The sequence below is a fragment of the Schistocerca nitens genome, chromosome 4 (genome assembly GCF_023898315.1).
Source record: "Schistocerca nitens isolate TAMUIC-IGC-003100 chromosome 4, iqSchNite1.1, whole genome shotgun sequence".
Taxonomy (NCBI): domain Eukaryota; kingdom Metazoa; phylum Arthropoda; class Insecta; order Orthoptera; family Acrididae; genus Schistocerca; species Schistocerca nitens.
Window position 1 is genome coordinate 578884726 of NC_064617.1, and position 23602 is coordinate 578908327.

The 23602-nt window shown below is 42.3% G+C and overlaps 1 protein-coding gene across 1 annotated transcript in view; it reads left to right on the forward strand.

Annotated features, from left to right (window-relative positions):
• LOC126252450 (solute carrier family 22 member 7-like) overlaps positions 1 to 23602 on the forward strand; it is a 170676-nt gene that overhangs the window by 87673 nt on the left and 59401 nt on the right. The window contains exon 6 of the mRNA XM_049953344.1: positions 6708 to 6929. Coding sequence (XP_049809301.1) covers positions 6708 to 6929 — 222 coding nt within the window. The remainder of the gene's footprint in view (positions 1 to 6707; positions 6930 to 23602) is intronic.

Below are 23602 nucleotides of genomic sequence, written 5' to 3' on the forward strand. Positions count from 1 at the left end.
GGTCGAGCAATTGCTGGGGTATAGCCTCCCATTCTTGCACCAGTGCCTGTCGGAGCTACTGAAGTGTCGTACGGGTTTGAAGATGTGCAGCGATACGTCGACCGAGAGCATCCCAAACGTGCTCGATGGGGTTTAGGTCTAGAGAACAGGCAGGCCACTCCATTCGCCTGATATCTTCTGTTTTAAGGTACTCCTCCACGATGGCAGCTCGGTGGAGCCGTGCGTTATCATCCATCAGGAGGAAAGTGGGACCCATTGCACCCCTGAAATGGCGGACATACTGGTGCAAAATGACGTCCCGATACACCTAACCTGTTACAGTTCCTCTGTCAAAGACGTGCACCAATCATAATCCCACACCACCAAACCACGACCTCCATACAGGTCCCATTCAAGGACATTAAGGGGTTGGTATCTGGTTCCTGGTTCACGCCAGACGAAAACCTGGCTAGAATCACTGTTCAGACTATACCTGGACCCCCGTGAACATAACCTGGAACCACTGTTCCAATGACCATGTACTTTTTTCTTGACACTAGGCTTTATGGGCTCTCCTGTGACCAGGGGTCAGTGGAATGCACCTTGAAGGTCTCTGGGCGAATAAACCATGTTTGTTTAGTCGTCTGTGGACTGTGTGTCTGGAGACAACTGTTCCAATGGCTGCGGTAAGGTCCAGAGCGAGGCTACCTGCAGTACTCCGTGGCCGTCTGTGGGCACTGATGGTGAGATATCTGTCTTCTTGTGGTGTTGTACACTGTGGACGTCCCGTACTGTAGCGCCTGGACGCGTTTCCTGTCTGCTGGAATCGTTGCCATAATCTTGAGATCACACTTTGTGGCACACAGAGGGCCCGTGCTACAACCTGCTGTGTTTGAGCAGCCTCCAATCTCCCTAGTATTCTACCTCTCATAACGTCATCAATATGAGTTCTTTTAGCCATTTTCAACACATAGTCACTATTAGCACGTCTGAAAACGTCTGCACACTTACTCGCTGCACCATACTCTGAGATGCACCAACACACTTCTTAGTATGTGGACTTCTGCCAGCGCCACTGTGCGACGACCATAGGTCAAATGCACCGCATGGTCATACCTCGAGGTGATTTAAACCCGCAAATCGCGCACCAGAGCATTGTTTCATCATGTATCAGCATTATACTTAATTTATGACCATCAGTGTATAAATGTGAGCTTTTGGCAAAAGGCCTTTTTCTGACGTAGAAAACACACAGACATTCATGCAAGCACAACTCACACTTACTTGACCACACTATCTGGCCACCAAGACCAGATTGCTACCAACAGCTTCTGATGGGAGGAGTAATCTGAGTGGTAGGGGGGGAGGAGGAGGTAAGGGGGAGGCTGGAGTGGAGATGGTGGTGGGTAGCAGGGTAGGAATTGAAGAGGGTGTAATGCTGCTTGTGGTGGCATGTGTGGACCGGGTAGGAAGAGAGTGGGGCTGCTATTTGCTGTTGGGAGGTTTGGGAGGGGGGAGGAAGAGGAATAGGAAAGGAGAAAAACAGAGGAGGAAAAAAAGAGAGAGAGACTAATGGGTGCATTGGTGCAATAGAAGGCTGTGTAGTCCTGGAATTGGAGGAGGGAAGGGTATAGGTAGATGAAGGAAGTGGACTGGCGAGGGGGGGAGGGCGTTACAGGATTGCAGAATATATTGCAGAATATATTGCAGTACAGTTCATAAAACTGGGATTGGAAAGAAGGATCCAGATCACACAGGCTTTGATGCAGTAATTCAAGTGAAGCACATTGTGCTACTTAGAATGTTCATTAAACAGATAGTCCAGCTGTCTCTCGGCCACAGTTTGTTGGTGACCATTCATGCCAACACAGCTTGTTGGCAATGCCAGTGTACAATGCGGCACAATGGTTGCAGTTAAGTTTATAGATCACATGACTATTTTCTCAGGTAGCCCTGTCTTTTATGGGATGGATGATGCTTGTGACTGGATTGGAGTTGGTACTGGTGGGAGAACTTGTAGGGCTGGTCTTTACTATAAGCCTATTACAGGGATATGAGCCAAGAGGCAAGGGGTTGGGTCCAAGGGTGGAGTAAGCATAGGTTTGTTAGGTAGTGGAATACTACTGTGGGGGCGGTAGAGAAGATAGTAGGTAGGACATTTCTCGTTTCACAGCATAATGGGGGGTACTCAGAATCTAGGTGGAGAGTATGATTCAGTTCCTCCAGTCCTGGGTGGTACTGAGTCTGGAATGTTGGGCCCCTTCATGGTTGGACAGTCAGAATGTGGGAGGTAGTAGGTGACTGGAGAGACAAAGCAGGGGAGATTTCTTTCTGTACAAGGTTGGGAGAGCGAGAGCCCTAGTGATTCCCTTGCTGTATTGTCACTAAAGATGCAACAGCCATAAGTGTCTAGGATGTATGGAAGGGACTTGTTGGTATGAAATGGGTGGCAGCAGTCGAAGTGGAAGTATAGCTGCTGGTTGTTAGATTTGATATGGACATAAATATTGATCTAACCATCTTTGAGGTGCAGGTAAACATATAGGAAGGTGGCTTACAGGTTTGAGGAGCACCCGATAAAGCAAATAGGAGAGAGGGATTTGAGATTTTGAAGGAATGTGGATAGGGTGTCCTCAGCCTCAGTTCAGGTCAGAATGATATCATCAGTGAATCTTAACCAGGTGCAAGGTTGAGGGTTCTGGGCGGTTATGAAGGTTTTCTGTAGATAGCCCATGAACAGGTTAGCAGAGGATAGTGGCATATAGGTGCCCATTGCTGTACCACAAATTTGGTTACAGATGATGCCTTCAAACGTCAAGAAATTCTAAGTGAGGACATAGTTGGCCATGGAGATCAGGAAGGGGGTTGTAAATGTGGAATCAGTCAGGCACTGGGTAAGGTAGTGTTCAGTAGAGGCTAGGCCATGGATATTAGGCATGTTAGTGTACAGGAAGGTGGCAACAACAGTGACGAGCAGGTACCGTGTGGTAAAGGAACAGGAACTGTGGAGAGTTAACGGAGGAAATTTTTTATGTCTTTGATATAGGAGGGTAGGTTATGATTGGTTGAAAGTGTTGGTCCACATGAGCAGCGATTCTTTCAGTGGGGACGCTGTAACAGCCGCAATGGGGCATCCTGAGTGACATGGTTTATGAGCTTTAGGAAACATGTAGAAGGTAGGAGCATGGGGAGTGGTAGGGGTGAGGAGAGAGACGTTCTGGGATGAGTCTAAGGGGCTGAGGAGACACTGGAGATGTTGTATTTATGTAATGAGGTCAATGTGCCATGGTTTGTTGGTGGATGAATATGAAAGATGGCGGAGTCCTTCTGCCAGGTAAACCCTGCAGTTCGAAAACACTGTGGTGGAGAATCTGCCAGGTAGTCATGGGTGACAACCGAATTGTAGTTGTGATACCGTTATCGCAAATAACGTATTTTGTTTTGTAATCTGTTAATAATTTTGGATAACAAACTATGTCTGTACCGCTCATCTAAGACAAGACCAGAATATGCAACATTTTTCGTTTTTTGAATTCTGTTGGGTAAGAGTATGAAGAAATTTTCTGAGTTACCAGCTCGTGAAACGGCAACATACAAGTGGCCATGCGGAAAACACTCTGATTGTAAATCAGTTCCTAACACAGGTCCTAAAGATTTCGAATGTCTGACCTTGAGCTTTCTTTATTGTTTTTGCAAATGAAACCTTGATTAGGAAGTGAAGTCGCCTAAAATGGATAAATAAATCGGTTGGGAACATTGGTATACGTTGTACGAGAGCGACCTCTCCAGCTGTTGAACCAGTGAGGATAGTAGCTTCGAGACTTAAGTTCTCATCGGGTATCATTACGAATTTTCAGAGGCTTGATATTGAGTGGTGGTATTACAAGAACATAAACTTTAAGCTTCAAACTGTCTGGCGCGAAGCCAGCCGGATTCAATGGATTTAGAAATTATTGTGGATATTGTACTGTATCTTCCATGATAACTACAGTATCGATTGATTGGTATTCTTTATGTTGTCTTCTTATTTTTTCCAAATCTTTCTGATGGTTGGTTTTAATAGACAACCTGGACAGTTTTGTTTGAAAACAATGTACAGCCCATGTTTATTAGAGTATCATGTAAAACATTAATCGGTCAAATTTATTTCGAGATTTTGGCTAACAATGTTTGTCCTTTATATTTTGGTACAGGATAAAGGTATTTGATTTATTCCTACCCAAATTGTGAAAAACTGTACCAAAGGATTTAATATTTAGGAAGAATATTACCATAGCAGCTAAAAAAGGAGCAATTCAGTGTAAGACTTTTTTTTAATTTATGCTTAAAACAAAAGTGGGACTTTTGAGCCCCATGAGGGTATAATTATCGTATCGGATAGAATTATCATTTATTGCAATACTAATATTATTTTACATTTACCAAAACCACACGATACCATATTAAAAACATCAAAACAATCACGACGTCCTTTCAGGTCTGCAGGGTATGTAAACTCTTACTACTTTCCTTAAGAAATGAGGCGATTGCTGATTACTTGTGACTGATTTTTATGATATTCATATCTTTTGTGTTTGTCCTATGATACTCCTCCTAAGGTGTTCTGCAAATGCTGATTAGTTTCGTACGACATTTCAGTCCGTCGGTTTGTTCTTTACGCGTCGTGTCAAACATGCTCCAGTCACTTTGATGTAGATTTCATAACAATCCGTGCAATTATGCTGGTAGATCCATACTGCTGGTATCTGTTGGATGTTGGTTCTAGATTTGAGATTTGTTACTCTAGAGAATTATTCGTTTTTAGGCAAAATCTACACGCTGTTTCTTTTCTTTTTTTTAAAAAAAAAAAAAAAGAAGTTGTTACCTCTTTTGTATGTGAGTTTGTTTTGGAATGTCAGTAGATGTAATTTTCTTGTGACTGTCTGCTCACATTATTTTTACCGCTGTTTATGTCTTTGTTGCCAGTGTGTCTGCAAGTATTTTTGGTATGGTTTGATTTATTTGTTTCATCATCTGTGCCTTAATTCTTTTGTTCCTGTTTCTTTGTATCTTTTATTAATGCTATCAGTTTTATACTAGCTGCCGCTTCTTAGTAATCAAATTTTTTGAGAGGAATGTCATTGATTCTGTATGAGACGTATCTGACGGCAGATTGTGATTCTGTAGGTAGCTTGAGGCTGCATTTTTTATGTGCTGTTGTTGGGGGTTTTTATAGATCTCGTAGGTGTGTATATGATTTTTTTTTCTGTGGTTATGCCCTGAAAGTTCAGTTCGGTTTCCTCTTCTTCCTCTACTGTCAACTTTATGTTTTTGGGTATAGTACTTGTGTAACTGTACTTTATCTAGACGTTCATCTACCGTGCATATTAGATCATCCATGGACCTGTATTTTGTAGCTTTTATTTCGTAGGACATCTTCAAATGTTAGTTTTTCGTTATGATTCATGAAGATGTTGGCTAATGTTCCTCGAATAGGTGAACACATATGTAAACCTCCTTCTTGTACGTAGTATACCTGACTGAATTCCGAATTCTTTTGATTGTGTTATTAACTGTATTTATTTTATAGTTTGATCTGCATGGTCCTGAGGTAGTTGGCTGTGTGTTTTTAGGTTTTCTTCAGTTAGTTTAATGGTCCTATTACCGCGGATACAGCTGTAGATGCTTTCTTCGTCAAATGAAAGGTATGTTATTGTGCATGTTATTGTTATAGATCTTATTTGTTGTATTAGTTGAGTGGTATTTTTCCTATCATTTCCTATTAGTCTCGTAGTGTTAGGTGAGCAGTTGCTAGTGGGTACGTGGGGGCTGCATTATATTTAGACATTTGTCCAGTGGGAATGTTTGCCATGGATTTTTGGCTGGCCTCTAATGTTACGTGCCTTAGGGGTTTATTGCAGATGCCTCTGTTTATCACTGTCTGAAAAGATTTCGAACACATAAAAAAGAGCTCCACAACATAGAACATGCAGTGTTATTGAGTGTGTTTTTAACATGCCTTTCCGATCTGTGCGTTGGGACGAATTGTAATGTTTATACGTTGTTTTTGGTGATGGAGTAAAATAAATTGATGTAATTAATTTTTCATTCATTCGCTGTTACATGTATGCAGTGCTGTTACAAGTTGAAAATAACATACCACTCTCTCGCAGCACGCCGCTGGGAAGCCAAAACTAAATAGTGTAGCCCATTAACATAAGTGGAGAATAGGAGAGCAATTAGTTTTCTGCATATGAGGGAGAAAAACTATTAATAATGCATTCTGAGATTGTGGAATTATGGGACAACAATGCACTATCATATGACGCTGTGGTTAGGGACACAGACGCATTCTGTGCAGTCGAAGAGGACAAACAGTTACAGCCAGGCAATGACTTCGTCGGATGCAGGAACCATTTCGTAACTGTCATTTTTAGAACGACGATGTGGTGCTATTCGAGGTGCAACATTTCCTAGACAGCCAAAATGCAGTTATCCATGGCCAGGGTCTCCACCAGGTCATCCATCGTTGGGAAAAAATGTATCGTCTTGAAGGGTGGACACGTAGAGAAGAACCAAGTTCCGTTGTCAGAGCTTAATATTTTCGCGATGATGAATAGAACTTCATGACTACATCTTCTTCCCTAACTAGAATGAGAAATGCAGCGACAAAGCGTGAAGATTACTCTCAACATTCTTTCTGCTCTCTTTGTGGTGGACGACTTTGAGAGACCGTTGGCATTCCGCAGGTGGTTCCCCGAGTCGCCGCGCTGGCTGACGTGCAGAGGGCGCGAGGAGGAGGCGCTGAGCGTGCTGCGGCGAATCGCGGCCACCAACGGCGCCAGCGTGCCGGCTTTCACCCAGCAGGTGCTGCACAGCGTGGCCAAGACCAAGCAGGACCGCATGGGCTACCTAAGCATCTTCTCCAGCTGGAACCTCTTCAAGAACACACTTCTGCTCGTCATTGCCAGGTGACCACGAGTTATGGGGAAACTAAAATGTTTTCGTAAATAGAAGAAAATGAAATCTATGATATTTACATCAGTTGCTATACATTGACAAAGATGCCTCACGCTGTTGCGATCCTTCCTCAGCTCTTTAACTGAAGCGTATCGTAAGAAACGTCTTACAATCTACAGAGTAGAATCTCTGATGGGATCAGATTGTCAGCATCCCTTTCTTTGTAACTGCCTCTTCCCTAAGCACAGGAAGACTGGATTTCTGCAATCCTGAACTACGCTGCTACAGTAGAGTCGGCGTAAGTTGATCCCCGAGCGTTACGAGGGGTTGGGAAAGACAGCTTCGCACCCCTGCCTCAACCAGTCATGTAACGCATGTCTGTAAACGTCTATACGGCAATGCCTCAGCGTTGCCACAACTCTACAGACGGCCGATGTTGCCTGCAGCCGTTCCGGGTTTGCAACTGAAAGCTGATAACTGAGCTACTGACTGTGAGGGTCTTCTTACGCTAAATGGACTCTAGTCCATCTTCTGCTACCACACGTACACACTCTGAGAGGAGATGAAAACAACTACTCCAGGACAGTTACTTACAATGATGGAACCAAGCAGCTTATAGCTACTCTTGGATCTCTCACAACAAATGGAAGCATTTCATTATGTGCGGGAATATTGTTTCGATAGGACAGAAACCCTGGAAGATAGGATAGCAGACATATACTGACGAACCGAATCATGCTTAATACCGTACTAGTCCACCTTTGGAAAGCAGTACAACAGCGATTCCGCACGCCATGGATTCGACAAGTCTAGGCTGGTTTGTGGAGGCACGTATTCCACATATTTATGCACAAGTTTTGCAGCCCTCGTAAATTACTGGCTATTGGTTTGTCCACAGACATGTTCCATTCCTGTTCAGATCAGACGAATTTGATGCGCTAGACATTAACGTTCACTAAAATTCTCCTTAAACCACTGTAACACGCTTCTGGCCTTGTGACATGGCCAATTATCATGTTGAAAGATGCCATCGCCATAGGGGACAACGTCGACCATGAAGGGGTGCTGGTTGACCTACCTCCACCGATCCGCCTCGCTTCTGTAGTGCTAGTTTCGAGTAGCTGTTAGCCTAAATGATGGCGTATCCCGCCATGACCATTAACCTTATATAAGAAGGAATGTGAGCACCCATTGCAATCGTAATTGATGATGGTTCAAATGGCTCTGAGCACTATGGGACTTAACATCTATGGTCATCAGTCACCTAGAACTTAGAACTACTTAAACCTAACTAACCTAAGGACAGCACACAACACCCAGCCATCACGAGGCAGAGAAAATCCCTGACCCCGCCGGGAATCGAACCCGGGAACCCGGGCGTGGGAAGCGAGAACGCTACCGCACGACCACGAGATGCGGGCAATTGATGATGTTGTTGCTTCAACACTCGACCCTTATTTAATAGTTTGCAAGCCCCTTATTTATTATGCAGCCTCTTATTTAAATTTATGCAAGGAATGGTGTGTTCCGGAAACTTTGTGTTTGCACCAGCATTGCACACTGTTGTCAGATCTGCCACAAATCGTCTTCTATCCTGCCTTGTAGAGCGGACAAGCCTCTGTACTCCACATTCTGTGATGAAACGTGTACTCCTGGTTTCAACATTCTTCAATCACTTTCCATAGATGCTCACCCCAATACCACGTAAACAGTCGAATATGTTCGCCGCTCCCGTTATGTTGCTCCCAGTAGCCATATCACAACAATCTGCCCTTGATCGAAGTCTGATTTTTAGAGTGGGTTTCCCCACTTGCAGGCCCCTTCCCTGGTAAAATCATTCCTATTTATCTCTGTTCCACTTTTCCTATCGCGTTACGTGCCTACAACGCCATTAGGTGACATTCATTATCACTGCGAGCAGTGAATGTCAAGAAATGACAACTGCTTCGCCATTACAATAAAACAACCATAACAGGTTTGTGAAACAATCTGGACGAATTTTCACACGGACACCGTCTTCCAAATAAATTTAGTGACTGATGAATTCTGGTTACTGTCTCCATAACCTCTAGTAAAAAGCCTTTCCCGGTACACTTGGCCATGTTGCCTTAGTGTTACTCATGCCAGATAATTGATTCAATTACATACTTCCTCAATTGCAGAAATCAAAACTGCACAGAAGGTTGGACTCGGACAAAATTAGCCATGTAACCAACTTAGCTGCCAACTGTATTGCCATGGGTTGATCGAACTACCCTTCCAAAAAAAATAACACTTTTGCCTGGCTCAGTGTACACCTAGAGATATTCACGTTCAGAGATATCGTTGATAAGTGAAAGGCTACAGTACCTACGACAAATAACTTTGCATCATAGAAAATAAACTCGATAAGAAGTACCAATCAAATTTAGGTAATTTCCTCCGTATACTACTATGGACACACTATTCGTAACAGTATTTTGTTTCTTAGAGGAGTTTTATTGTTTGTGTAGGACAGGGTGTACATAAAGTCTGGTAACACTTTCAATTATTTATTGCACAAGAACTAAACATTGTACAAATGTCATACATATTGCATTTTGAAGAGAAACTCTGAAAGGTTTTTTTTACCAACATTCGATATGGGAACCATGAGTGACCCGGCAGACGTCAATACGGTAATCGAATTCTTGCCATACCCGTTCCAGCATGGTGTCGTCGACTGTGGCAGTCGCTTCCCGTATTCTCTCCCGGAGCTCTGCTACATCACGTGGTAGAGGCGGTACATACACCAGATCTTTAAAGTGTCCGCACAGAAAAAAGTCACACGGAGTGAGATCTGGTGATTGGGGAGGCCATTTCATGAAACAGCCGTTCCCTTCTGTAGCATGACCAATCCATCGATGTGGCGGCTCCGTGTTTAAGTACCCACGAACTTCACAATGAAAATGGGATGGAGCCACATCCTGCTGAAAGATGAACGGAGAGTCCGATTGTATTTGATGCATCAGCCATTGCTGCAACATGTCTAAGTAGAAATATCCAGTGACAGTGCTCTCGGCGAAGAAGAATGGCCCGTACAGTTTTAGACGTGACAAGGCACTAAAAACATTTACCTTTGGGGAATCAGGCTCAAATTCAATGCATTAGAGTAGACGCTTTGTACCCCAGAGTCGACAATTATGCCTGTTCACTTTCCCATTAGTGTGAAAAGCGGCTTCGTCGCTAAAAATTGAGCGATCAACAATGCCATCGCCATCCTCATTCACTTGTTGCAACTGCGAACAAAACTCAGAATTCTTGTCTTTGTCGTCGTCATTGAGCTTCTGCACTAGCTACAATTTGAATGGTTTCATAGACAGCTTCTGTCGCAGGACTTTCCATACTGTCGTTAGAACCATTTCAAGTTCACAGGATGGAAGAAGCACCGATTTCTTTGGACTCGTTATGAATTTCTCTCGTACGCGCTCCACTTTCACTTCACTCACACTGGGACGTCCGCTTCTCTTTGACGGGAACAGGCAACCCGTCGTAACGAATTTGTTGTGCGAGTGGTAAATGGCCTTCCTTGTTGGTGGATTTTTACCGTACTTGGTTCTAAACATCCGCTGAACAGCTGTAGCACACTTGTTTTTCTCGAACTCCAACACACACAAAACTCTCTCCGCACCTGAACTCGCCATGTTTGCGACTAGCGCTGACTATGGGCAAATTATCAAACTACGCTGTGGCGGTATACATGAAAAACAATTTCAGGGTTTCTCTTCAAAATAACGTATGTGTCATACATGTTCAACGTTTCGTTCTTGTGCAATAAGTAACTGAAAGTGTTTCCTAACTTTCTGTATACCCTGTACTTTGTTTTGTTCGAGATGAGTTCTGTTATCTTCTAGGAAGTGATTTATTCAGCTTTCGAGAAGTATTTGTTGACTGTGTACTGAGAATATTAATCGTTTTTGAAAAAGCGTTGTTGTTTTTTTAATAAAGAATCTTAACATTTTTCCAAGTATAGTGCTATTATTCCTCAAAGAAGAGCTTTATGTTTTCCACATGATTATTGTCATAGTGTCTTGAAGAAGTTATTCATCATTACTAATTTTATTCTTTTGTTTCAAGAAGATGTTTGCTAGCAGAATGTATAGTTTAAATAAGAAAAACGTGCCTATGTGAGTACATGATGTAACACACATGAGCTAGACGAAATAATATGTATATGTGTGTGTGTGTGTGTGTGTGTGTGTGTGTGTGTGTGTGTGTGCGACAGAGACAGAGAGAGAGAGACAGAGACTGAACCGTTAAAATTTTACTTAAATTCAATTTCTACTTTGTCTAACGACAAATTGCGTACAATTTCATCACGTTTCTTAGTATCAGTTATAAAAATGTGATATTTTATGAATAGTTTGTCTTATTATTGTTTGTTTCAGTTATGAATATTGTTTACATACGCTATGTGCGGGAAAAACTTTTATGCTGAGCTACGAAAGGCGCTGTTCCGCGCTGAAGTCGGCCGCTATACCTGCCGTCTGTATGCTCTTGGCGCACTACTTTGACTGTGAAGCAGACATAACTTTTGTTTTAATAACGGTTTTCCGTAAATGTCAGCCAGTGGAGTGTTTAAACTGTTATTACTTGGAAAAATAACAATATTAACCTTATTTTTCCTCATTTGAACTTTGTGCTCTCTAATTGATTGAACTAGCAATTGACTGCTGATTCCAAAGTAAATGGTGGATATAGGGGCTCGATCGTAAAATTCTCCAGCTATTACCAAAGCATTGCTTTTTGTGACTCACCTCATTAAATCCCCAGATTTAAATTTTATGACTATGTTCTTATGGTCGATAACCTCTGAGGGAGCTAATTTGCTTTATTGATTTTGATATTTTCTCTGAATTAATAATCAATTCTGTGAACCTTTCCGCTGCTGTGGGCGAGTATACACTAGAGATGGGCAAAACTGTTCTTTTCAGAGATTGGATCAGAACTGTTCACTCCCTGAAATGAATTAGCTGTTTTTCATGACTCACCACTCATTTACAAAAGAAAATAAATGAAAGGCACATTGCCCTTTAAACTTGGTTTATTCCAGTACTATACCTGTATTTTGATCTTATTTGATCCTATTTTGAAGTAACATAGATAATGAGTAAGAATTTTGTATTGTTTATTGAAATTTCCACGATATGACAAAGTTTTTGATTATTGATTTATTTTGCACTAGCGTGGTTTTTTGGGTGATCGGAAAATGTTGTAACTTGAGATTTACATTAACAATATATTTGGCTATAATGTATTAAAATTTCATTAACCTCATACAAATACATCGCAAGCCATATATTTTTCCTTTCGAAGACGCCTAAAATCGCAAAATCTGTACCAGAATAAGAAAAAAAAATATAAATTTGACTGTAAAACGAAAGTGCTGCATATAGCCTTACGCAGAATAAAACAAGGAAAATATTGGTGTATCACATTTTGCGATACGTTTATCGGTTCGCTCGTAATTAAAGCGTAAATTCGAGTGTCCATAATAAAAATCCTATAGTAAGAGTAGTCATCAGGAACCTAATCTAATCAGTTTAAACAAATAAAAATAAAATAAAAACAATTGATGTATACATAACATAATAATGTAATATACATAGCGGTATTACTATGAAGAACAATATCCAGTGGGGACAAACTCCGATGCAGAGGCGCTGAGTCGAGCAGGTCGAGCCGCGAGCTGTATTACTGCGTGAGCTGAGACCGCAGAGACCAGAGTGACACCAGAGTCGCTTTGCTCGACGCTCTGGCTAGAGTCGAGACGGTGGGGTGAGCGTTGAGCGGGCGAGTTCCGAGGGTGGGGGGAGCTCACCCGCTCCGAGACAAATCGTCCGCTCCCTTGCGAGCAGGTTTTTGCAAGTAGTTCCTATGTTATCCGCTAGGTGGCTCTCTGTCCTGTTGCTGGCATCAACTGCCCAGAGGGCAGGACGTGCGACTGAAACGATCGCCGACAGAGTGCGATGCGAAGTTAAGCTGCGCCAGACACTGCACACTGCACAGTGCACACGGCAGACGACGCACAGAGACGGCCCGGCATATGTGAAACACAAAATCCAATGGGGCACTGCACAATGCAGGCAGCCAAGGTAGAAGCAGGGCAGAGGCCGGCGCTGGCTGTGTTGTGTGGCGTGCACTGTGCTCTGACCAGCAGAGGCGCTGCTGATATGCTCCGTCTCTCTCTCTCTCTCTCTCTCTCTCTCTGCCTGGGAAACGTTTGGAGCTACCGTTCTTTTTTTCTGAATCACTGATTGTTCACTCCTTTGAAAGATTGAACTCTATGAATTGGTTCAAGAGCGGATCCCCCCTTCCGGCTACGCCGTTCCCCAGCTGTTGTGGACACGTATGAGCGCCACTTGTATTTTCCTACAGTGCTACGGACGTCTTAATGCGTCCTGAGCCGTCGACCTCTCACTACTACGGACGAGGTACTGCCATATCTCGGTGAATGGAAAAGTTTCATGTATTTATCACACAACATACGTGCTTCATTGCGTGCAATCATTTGCAAATCGTCTCGTAACAATGTCTTGAATCGTTTATGAGATACGATGGTTTTTATGACCACATGATCCGCAATGCGCACGGATGTGAATGGGCTCTTCTAGCGCCATCGTCTTACGGGTATAAAACCCAATAACTCGAGAACAGAATGGGATATTCTTTTGCTCCCAATTTTAAATGAAACTTAGAGAGCTTATCTACATTTCATTTACTGCAATGTACGAGGTAAAATCAACAATACACCGAATTTACGCAATCCGTTTTTACCTCTGAAAAATCCTTAAAATTTCGCTGAATGTTTTACTCGTCTGATGCAGCACAGTAACTTTGGCACATAACGAAAAGAAATTCAATCCTTTGGGAGGAAAAGATATCAGACATGTGAAAAAATGAAATTTCTTCGCCTAATACTTTTCCTAAAAACGGACGATAAATATTTCAAAGCAGCCAGTAAGTCCGAATGGATGGAACGCAGCCGACCGTTCATCGCATATAAAACCCAGTAGCTCGTCGACGAAATGAGATATCGTTCTGATCTCAATTTTAAATAAAATTTCGATAATTTACCTACATTTTATTCCATGCACTGTATGAGCTACAATCAACCGTTCGCAAAATTTACGCAATTAGTTTTTACTTCTACGAACTCTTTAAAATTTCGTACAGTGTTTTTTTTTTTAGTCTGAAGCGCAATAGTGTGATGGTAACGAAAAGAAATTGAGTTCTTTAGTGAGTGAAGATTTCAAACTGTAAGACGCGCAAAATCAATTTTTTTGCGGAACACCATCTCTGTGCACAGGTACCAACATTTGGTGAGCAGTGTAGCCATAACAAAAGCAGCCGCAGCATGGAATACAAACATCACGTCTGTAGCAGCGAAATTCAAGATGGAAGCAAGCAATACTGTTTCTAATGCCACGTTTAGGTAGCCATCTTTAAAACTTATACATAAGTAACTATTGAAAGTTATTAACTGGATTGAGCTTCCTTTCAGTAACATTTACGCCAGCAAATAGAAGAACAAAGGCGAGTAATATATAAAGCTTTGCTTTTAACCAGTTTAAGTTTCAGAAAATTCAAATACGATTATTTATATTTTTATGTTAAAACAAGTTACTATTTGCAATATATGGCGTAGGATTAAGGGTAGAACACTGTCAGTATGTTAAATTAAAGTCAAATCACCGTTAAGAACGAACTGTAACATGCAAGTTATTTGCAGATTCAGACTTGCACTAATTTGCCTGCTACTCCTACACATGTCTACAAAACAAATTGAAAGTCTTGCCTTGTCGTGATTGCGTTGTCAATATTGTGATGAACAATGATCTCACACAGCTTCTTTATATCTCTGACAAATTTCTAATGCCGACCAACAAGTTGCTTTCCATAGCCATTGTTCCAGTGTCAGTCATGGTTTTCAAAACTTCAGAGCACCACAGGTGCAGAAATTCTTGCCTCTGCGGCTTGAGAATTTGAGATTTGACTTAATATCATGCATATAAACGCCACATCACTTTGAGAATATTTCGACGTTCTGTTTAGCACAATATAACTTTACATTTGCGGCCAATAGCAAAACATCCATACACTTCAAAGCCTAGCTGTGTTACCCTTCCTGTTACTGTTGAACACATCACCATACAGCACACCAAGCCAATTGTCCAACAAAACGCTTGACGTTCGCGGAAATATACTTATTTACTTTTAATTTAATTGTTATTTATACTCTTGGAGTAACGTAGTAAATTACACTTATAGATATAACTTTTACCCCTTGTTGATTTTTCAAGCTACTACATATGTGAAAGAAATCTCCATTTCTAGAGTAAGAATTTCGAGATACGGTAATAAATCGACAGTTGTGTCAAAAACAGCTTCGAAAAATTTATTATTTAACGGGTTTGGGTGTAGCTGTTCTTTATATGCGCCCTACATACTCTTGAGCTATCCCCAAAAGGGGATAAGTGTGTAAGTGAGAGCATCAGCTGTCTTATAAACTAAACACGATAACAAAAAACAACATTAAGTAAACATTTACAGTGTACAAGTAACCTAACAAACTTTCTGTTAGTCGATTTTTATCTGAAATATTTGCTAGCATTTGCACTCTTCATAGAAGTATGTAAACTCAATGTATACAATTATCCAGATCGTTTACTTATTTTACATACTCTGCATATTTCTTTCATTCATTTCAAGTGTTACACTTTGTAAATTGGTGTAATTCCTTTCGCTTATAAATTAAAAATTCTTCAAGTATTTCTACATTTTTTCGTCCTTATTTCCTACAAACAAATACATAAATTTATCAGTTCTATTTACAAAAATTATTCAAAATTTACGACTTGTCTGGGTAATATTTTTGACTAGTACAATGCACCCTAGAGCCTTCTTCGTTCCTACTTATTTCTTTCACTTTTTTCAAATTTTGCATTTTATAACGAGTCCTTTTCTGACAATTTTAAACATTATTAATTATATAGCAACAAATGTGTGCAGTAAATCTGTCAAAAAATACATTTTTTGTAATCACAATGTTATATTTCGTACTTGGCTTATAGCATATCTGAATCTTACAAGACATGGTTTAGATACTTGACAAATACAATAATTTTTTACATACACTGAAACATAACGAACATTAAAAATATTGTATCATATTTACTACAGTAATACTACATGTTAATTTAGATTTCATTCAGACTATTCTTTTAAGTCCGGTTACTATTATTCACAATTCTTGATTCATATTTTCTTAGATCTGTGATATTCTGTACTCCTAATGGTAAACTCTGCCTAATGTGCATTGGCATTGAGACCGTTTACAGATTATCGCACATGTTTATACACAATTCTTGTGTTTATCTCATTTGATTTTCCATGTGCCTAAACAAAACTAAGTCACCAATTTTAAATTTAATATTTTTTAACGTTTCATTGTGTTTGTGAATCCTAGCTACTGCTTCCTTACTCGCCTTACGTTTACATAGCTTTTTCTTTTCATCAATGGTACTTTCTTAACATCGAGGCAACTCGATCAACTCTTCAACAAAACTTCTGGATTTTATTTCTAGCAGAAGACTTCGTGAGAGAATATCGTGATGTCATGATTCAAACATTTATAATTTTTCTCAAATTCTGATACATATTTGTTCCACTAACTGTTGTTATCGTGGCAATATATATGACACTGTCTAGATGAATAAAAAGTTTTCGGTTTTCCAGTCGCGTCAATTCGAATAAAATCCTCGAGCTTTCGATGGCCATCTCCGCCATCGTCGTCAGGAGTTCACTGACTGCCGGGACTGCTTTTTTTCTTTTTTTTTTTTTTTTTAAATTGTGATTTCATTCCCCTGAATGAATGGTGTCCATACGAACATTAAATTTACTGTCGAGATGGAGCAGCACGGCAAGCTACCGTTCTTGGATGTTTTGGTTTAGAGGAAGGCAGGAGGCCAGCTTGGTCATTCAGTGTGCCAGAAACCAACACACACTGATCAATACTTGAACGCCAATAGTTTCCACCACACTGTACACAAAAAAGCTGTCCTGAACAAGTTGGTTCATAGAGCCAAGACGGTCTACAGTATGATTTGCAGAACTTAAAACGCGTTTTCGGGGAAAATGGATACAGCAAAAGAGACATCGCAAACGTTTTCAAGGGCCGCCGACGAAGGACACCTAATGAATCAGCATAAGAGGCCAAACGGACTGTATTCCTGCCATACTGTGGAGCAACTAGCAGTAAGTTAGGACGTCTGCTGCAGGAACGTGGGCTAAGACCAGTGTTCCAGTCCGCCCCCAAGATACGAGATATGTTGTGACCTGTTAAAGACGACATTACTCTTCGAGTGACCGGTGTCTATGGTGTACCCTGTGAATGTGGCAGTATATACACTCCTGGAAATGGAAAAAAGAACACATTGACACCGGTGTGTCAGACCCACCATACTTGCTCCGGACACTGCGAGAGGGCTGTACAAGCAATGATCACACGCACGGCACAGCGGACACACCAGGAACCGCGGTGTTGGCCGTCGAATGGCGCTAGCTGCGCAGCATTTGTGCACCGCCGCCGTCAGTGTCAGCCAGTTTGCCGTGGCATACGGAGCTCCAACGCAGTCTTTAACACTGGTAGCATGCCGCGACAGCGTGGACGTGAACCGTATGTGCAGTTGACGGACTTTGAGCGAGGGCGTATAGTGGGCATGCGGGAGGCCGGGTGGACGTACCGCCGAATTGCTCAACACGTGGGGCGTGAGGTCTCCACAGTACATCGATGTTGTCGCCAGTGGTCGGCGGAAGGTGCACGTGCCCGTCGACCTGGGACCGGACCGCAGCGACGCACGGATGCACGCCAAGACCGTAGGATCCTACGCAGTGCCGTAGGGGACCGCACCGCCACTTCCAAGCAAATTAGGGACACTGTTGCTCCATGAAGCTGGGCTACGGTCCCGCACACCGTTAGGCCGTCTTCCGCTCACGCCCCAACATCGTGCAGCCCGCCTCCAGTGGTGTCGCGACAGGCGTGAATGGAGGGACGAATGGAGACGTGTCGTCTTCAGCGATGAGAGTCGCTTCTGCCTTGGTGCCAATGATGGTCGTATGCGTGTTTGGCGCCGTGCAGGTGAGCGCCACAATCAGGACTGCATACGACCGAGGCACACAGGGCCAACACCCGGCATCATGGTGTGGGGAGCGATCTCCTACACTGGCCGTACACCACTGGTGATCGTCGAGGGGACACTGAATAGTGCACGGTACATCCAAACCGTCATCGAACCCATCGTTCTACCATTCCTAGACCGGCAAGGGAACTTGCTGTTCCAACAGGACAATGCACGTCCGCATGTATCCCGTGCCACCCAACGTGCTCTAGAAGGTGTAAGTCAACTACCCTGGCCAGCAAGATCTCCGGATCTGTCCCCCATTGAGCATGTTTGGGACTGGATGAAGCGTCGTCTCACGCGGTCTGCACGTCCAGCACGAACGCTGGTCCAACTGAGGCGCCAGGTGGAAATGGCATGGCAAGCCGTTCCACAGGACTACATCCAGCATCTCTACGATCGTCTCCATGGGAGAATAGCAGCCTGCATTGCTGCGAAAGGTGGATATACACTGTACTAGTGCCGACATTGTGCATGCTCTGTTGCCTGTGTCTATGTGCCTGTGGTTCTGTCAGTGTGATCATGTGATGTATCTGACCCCAGGAATGTGTCAATAAAGTTTCCCCTTCCTGGGACAATGAATTCACGGTGTTCTTATTTCAATTTCCAGGAGTGTATATTGGACAAACAATTTGCACGGTTGCGGATTGTTGTACTGAGCACAAGTGCCATATAAAACGAAGGGAGCTTGACAAGTCGGCCATAGCGGAGCACTGCCTAGAAAACGGACATAAAATACAGTTCCAAAATACAAAAGTGTTGGCTCATGCCTCTACATATGGGGACTCCGTTATAAAGGAAGCGTCCGAGATTCGTTAAAAAACAACAATTTCAACGGAGACCAGGGATACACACAGCAGGACACTGGAAAGGGCGTTGGACATCGAAAGAAAGCAAAGACAGATGCGCGACGCGGGAGCGGCAGTTTCAAACGTGGCGCCTGCCCCTGGCGCCACCTGACGTCACCGGTGCTGCCACAGGCAATAGCTGCGCTAGCTGCCTGGTGGGCTTACGCGCGCGCGCCACGTTGGATCGATCTGAATGGCTGCTGATGACGTCATCATGCGACAAACCGTAGCAGCCCCGGCAGTCAGTGAACTCCTGACGACGATGGCGGAGTTGGTCATCGAAAGCTTGAGGATTTTGTTCGAATTGACGCGGCTAGAAAACTGAGAAGTTTTATTCATTTGTGCCGTCGCGAAAGACTCCGAGGACACACTGTCTATCTGTTTCAAGCATATGCCTTCCAGTCAGATTGTTGGCTAGGTAATAGGCAGACATATGGACGACTGGTATCCGATTTTCACCCATCCCTTATCTCCATAATTTTGAGCAAAATCGGGATGCATTATCGGATGTTATTCTTTGAGGTTTCCTCATATTTACAAAATACTACTTAGTCATATTCTTATAAACTACTTGAGCTGAAGGTTTACGCAAAGCTATAATTTGGTAAATTTCGAGAACAGATCCACTACTCCTAAAATATGGGTAAAATTGCTAACTATATTTGATAAGGATTGAATAAATCAGAACCAACTATTTTCATCACATCAATTGATCTGATAGTCTGCATCGGTTCTCTGCTAGCAGCGCTGTTTACTTTGGCTTTTTGGCATAATTTATTTCTCTGCTATTCTCCTTACCAAATTGTCAAATTTTATATATTCTCATGACTTGTCAGCGCACTTTCTGTCACGACAGTGACCTTAAGCCAGATGTAAATGATCAATGACTTCTCCTATGCACTGTGAAGTACAACACGTTCTCCAAAGTTCATAATTTTTTTCCTTCCTCACATTTAACACACTTTTATATATTTTATAAAAAATCCTTATTTTATAATAACCAGCGGCATCAATCTTGTCTGCATTTTATATCACCTCGAGTTCTTACAGATATCACTAATAGCCGGCCGGAGTGGCCGAGCGGTTCTGGGCACTACAGTCTGGAACCGCGCGATCGCTGCGGTCGCAGGTTAGAATCCTGCCTCGGGCATGGATGTGTGTGATGTCCTTAGGTTAGTTAGGTTAAGTAGTTCTGAGTTCTAGGGTACTGATGACCTCAGAAGTTACGTCCCATAGTACTCAGAGCCATACCCCTAATATTAACCTTTCCTTCCAATGCTTTGAAACAATTAGATCTGAATACGTCTTCATCTTTCTCTTTTCTCTTCATCTTGTCATCCTTTTCAGATAGTCTATATAAGGCTTTTACATATCTTATTCCCATATAAAACTGCTGGAGAAATACTTCCCATCTAGACAGGCTGTTACGTAATAGTCGCAAGTCCTTTATGAACGTCTGTCCTCTGTGCACACAATTTACAATAGCTTTGTGACCCCACAAACGATATTTGAATTTTCTACATCCACAGACTCTAGCCAATGTCTCTTTTTTGGATATCATATAGTTCTTTTCGAATTTACTCAGAATATAAGTAGCAAAACCAATATTGGATCGAAATGATTTGATTTTGTCCTGTTTTCCTTGGAAAATTTGAACCTTCAAAGTCCAAAATAGGAATGACCCATTCACATCTGGATGATGCAATTGAGTACTTTTCAATAGAATCTCTTTCAGCTTATTGAAAGCTAAATCGCTGTCCTCGAACAAACTACATTGTCTGAATTTGGGCAGTTGAAAGCCTGTTCCTCAATGTATTTTCGATAAAATGAACATATTCCTTCTTTCAACTATTCTCCTGTCTTGGGTACCATACAATTCCTTATAGCTTGCTCTTTCTTTAGATCACGTACAGTAGTTCCTGTAGTTATTATATCTGCTGAGAACCTAATGTCTTTCTTCAATGTCATCCTTCCTATCGTCAGGTATTAATTAATCATGTAGAATATACAAAATATTGTGCTTTTCCTGTATTTCTACCAAGAAATGATGAAAGCATCAGTTAACAGAACAATAATAAACCAAGATTATTCGATGTGCTTGCCATTTATAAAGCTACAAAATATCACCTCAGACATATGTATGAAGTCACACTGCTAAACAAAAGACTATGAGATAAGTATATCTACTGAGGTTGTGGATTTGATTATCTATGTTATTAATGGGGGCTCGAATTAATGCCAGTTAAGATAAACTGTAAATAGTTGTCAGTATTATTTCTGTGAAGTGTCATTTTACATTACTGTAGGACAGTAATACAGCCATCACTGCTGATTTCACAGAATACATACCGAGATGTTCCAAAGCGAGGGAAAAAGAAACGATAACGTCCTAGGCAATCAAAAATAAACGAGATATAGAGTTAAGGTATAGATGTCCAGGAATGGCGAACGTAGCAGAAAAACGCGTTAAATGTCCTCTACAAAGTTTGATAAATATAGTGGAAATCGGAGGGTACCTCAAAAAAGAGATGAAAGATGACATTTTAAAGGTAGTGAGTACCTCGATAGAATGTTTCAGTGTAATAAAATTGGACATGAGCTAAAAATAAAGACAGTGCGATCTTGTAAAGTGAAGTTAACAATCCCCAGATAGAGGGAGGCGACCACAGCGTTGTGGGACAAGTGGCGCCATTTATTGAACTAATTGAAACGGAGAGAGGCAACCATCACATACAGATACCTATCAGGACTATCTGTGTAACTACGACAACCAGCCTCTTAACCACGACACAACATTAGAGGCAAACATTACAGCAAAAGTTACGCAAAATATAAGCCTCATGATGGAGGATTTCAAAAATAGTGAAAAGATTTTGATAAAGGAAGAAATTGAAAGTATAAGACAAAAAGACCCGCAGCAAAGACCCAACACTACGGACAGGGAAACAGAAAATGTGCTTCAGACGAATGAAAACCAAACACCCACAACACGAGATATGAGACAACATCAAGAAAAGGAAACGAATGTAAACGAAGAACACTGGACTAAAGTTACCAGTAGAACAGAGAGGAGACCAGCTAAGCAACATGGAACATAGGACTTGGAATATTGACAGGGCTGGATCGCAAGACGCAGATCTACAAGCTGCAGATAAGACGGCCTGGCTCTATGTAGGAGATTCGAAGCTGAGACAACAGTAGATTCAATTAAACAATTTCTCAGTAAGAACGGAATCAAAGAAAACGTGAAAAGTGAGGAACTGGCAAAGAACAATAACACGAACTCCCTCAAAGTAGGCATTCCCCTTTCACAATTGCCGGCCGCAGTGGCCGTGCTGTTCTAGGAGCTTCAGTCCGGAACCGAGACTGCTACTGTCGCAGATTCGAATCCTGCCTCGGGCACGGATGTGTGTGATGTCCTTAGGTTAGTTGGGTTTAAGTATTTCTAAGTTCTAGGGGACTGATAACCTCAGATGTTAAGTCCCATAGTGCTCAGTGCCATTTGAACCCTTTCACAATTTACAGTTGGTGAATACAGCTGGATTCTGGCTAGCAGTAATCACGGTCCGACGCTTTCGCTTTCGAGTTTTTCTCGAGAAAATGGAGGGTTGCCTCTTCCACAAGACACAGCACCACCCAAAAAAACGCAAAGAAATAGGATTAGTAGAAATTTTGAAGATCCTCCTATGGAATTACGAGGTCCAAAAAGTGCAATACATCGCTCCAAGAGGCTTTCTAAAGGAATATGACATACACTATGTGATCAAAGGTATCCAGACACCTGGCTGAAAATGACTTACAAGTTCGTGGCGCCCTCCATCGGTAATGCTGGAATTCAATATGATTTTGGCCTACCGTTAGCCTTGACGACAGCCTCCACTCTCGCAGGCATACATTCAATCACTTGCTGGAAGGTTTCTTGGGGAATGGTAGCCCATTCTTCGCAGAGTGCTGCACTGAGCAGAGGTATCGATGTCGGTCGGTGAAGCCTGGTACGACGTTGGCGTTCAAAAACATCCCAAAAGTGTTCTATAGGATTCAGGTCAGGATTTTGTGCAGACTAGTGCATTAAAGGGATGTTATTGTCGTGTAACCACTCCGCCACATTCCGTGCATTATGAACAGGTGCTCGATCGTGTTGAAAGATGCCATCGCCATCCCCGAATTGCTATTCAACAGCGAGAAGCAAGAAAGTGCTTAAAACATAAATTTAGGCCTGTGCTGTGATAGTGATACGCAAAAAAACATCGGTTGCAAGCCTCCTCCATGAAAAACACGACCACACCATAACACCACCTCCTCCGAATTTTACTGTTGGCACTTCACACGCTAGCAGGCGACGTTCACCGGGAATTCGCCATACCTACACCCTGCCATCGGATCGCCACTCGCTTCAGTCTGGAACCGCGCGACCGCTACGGTCGCAGGTTCGAATCCTGCCTCGGGCATGGAAGTGTGTGATGTCCTTAGGTTAGTTAGGTTTAAGTAGTTCTAAGTTCTAGGGGACTGATGACCTCAGATGTTAAGTCCCATAGTGCTCAGAGCCATTTGAACCATTTGATCGCCACATTGTGTACCGTGATTCTCACTCCACACAACTTTTTTCCACTATTCAATCGTCTAATGTTTACGCTCCTT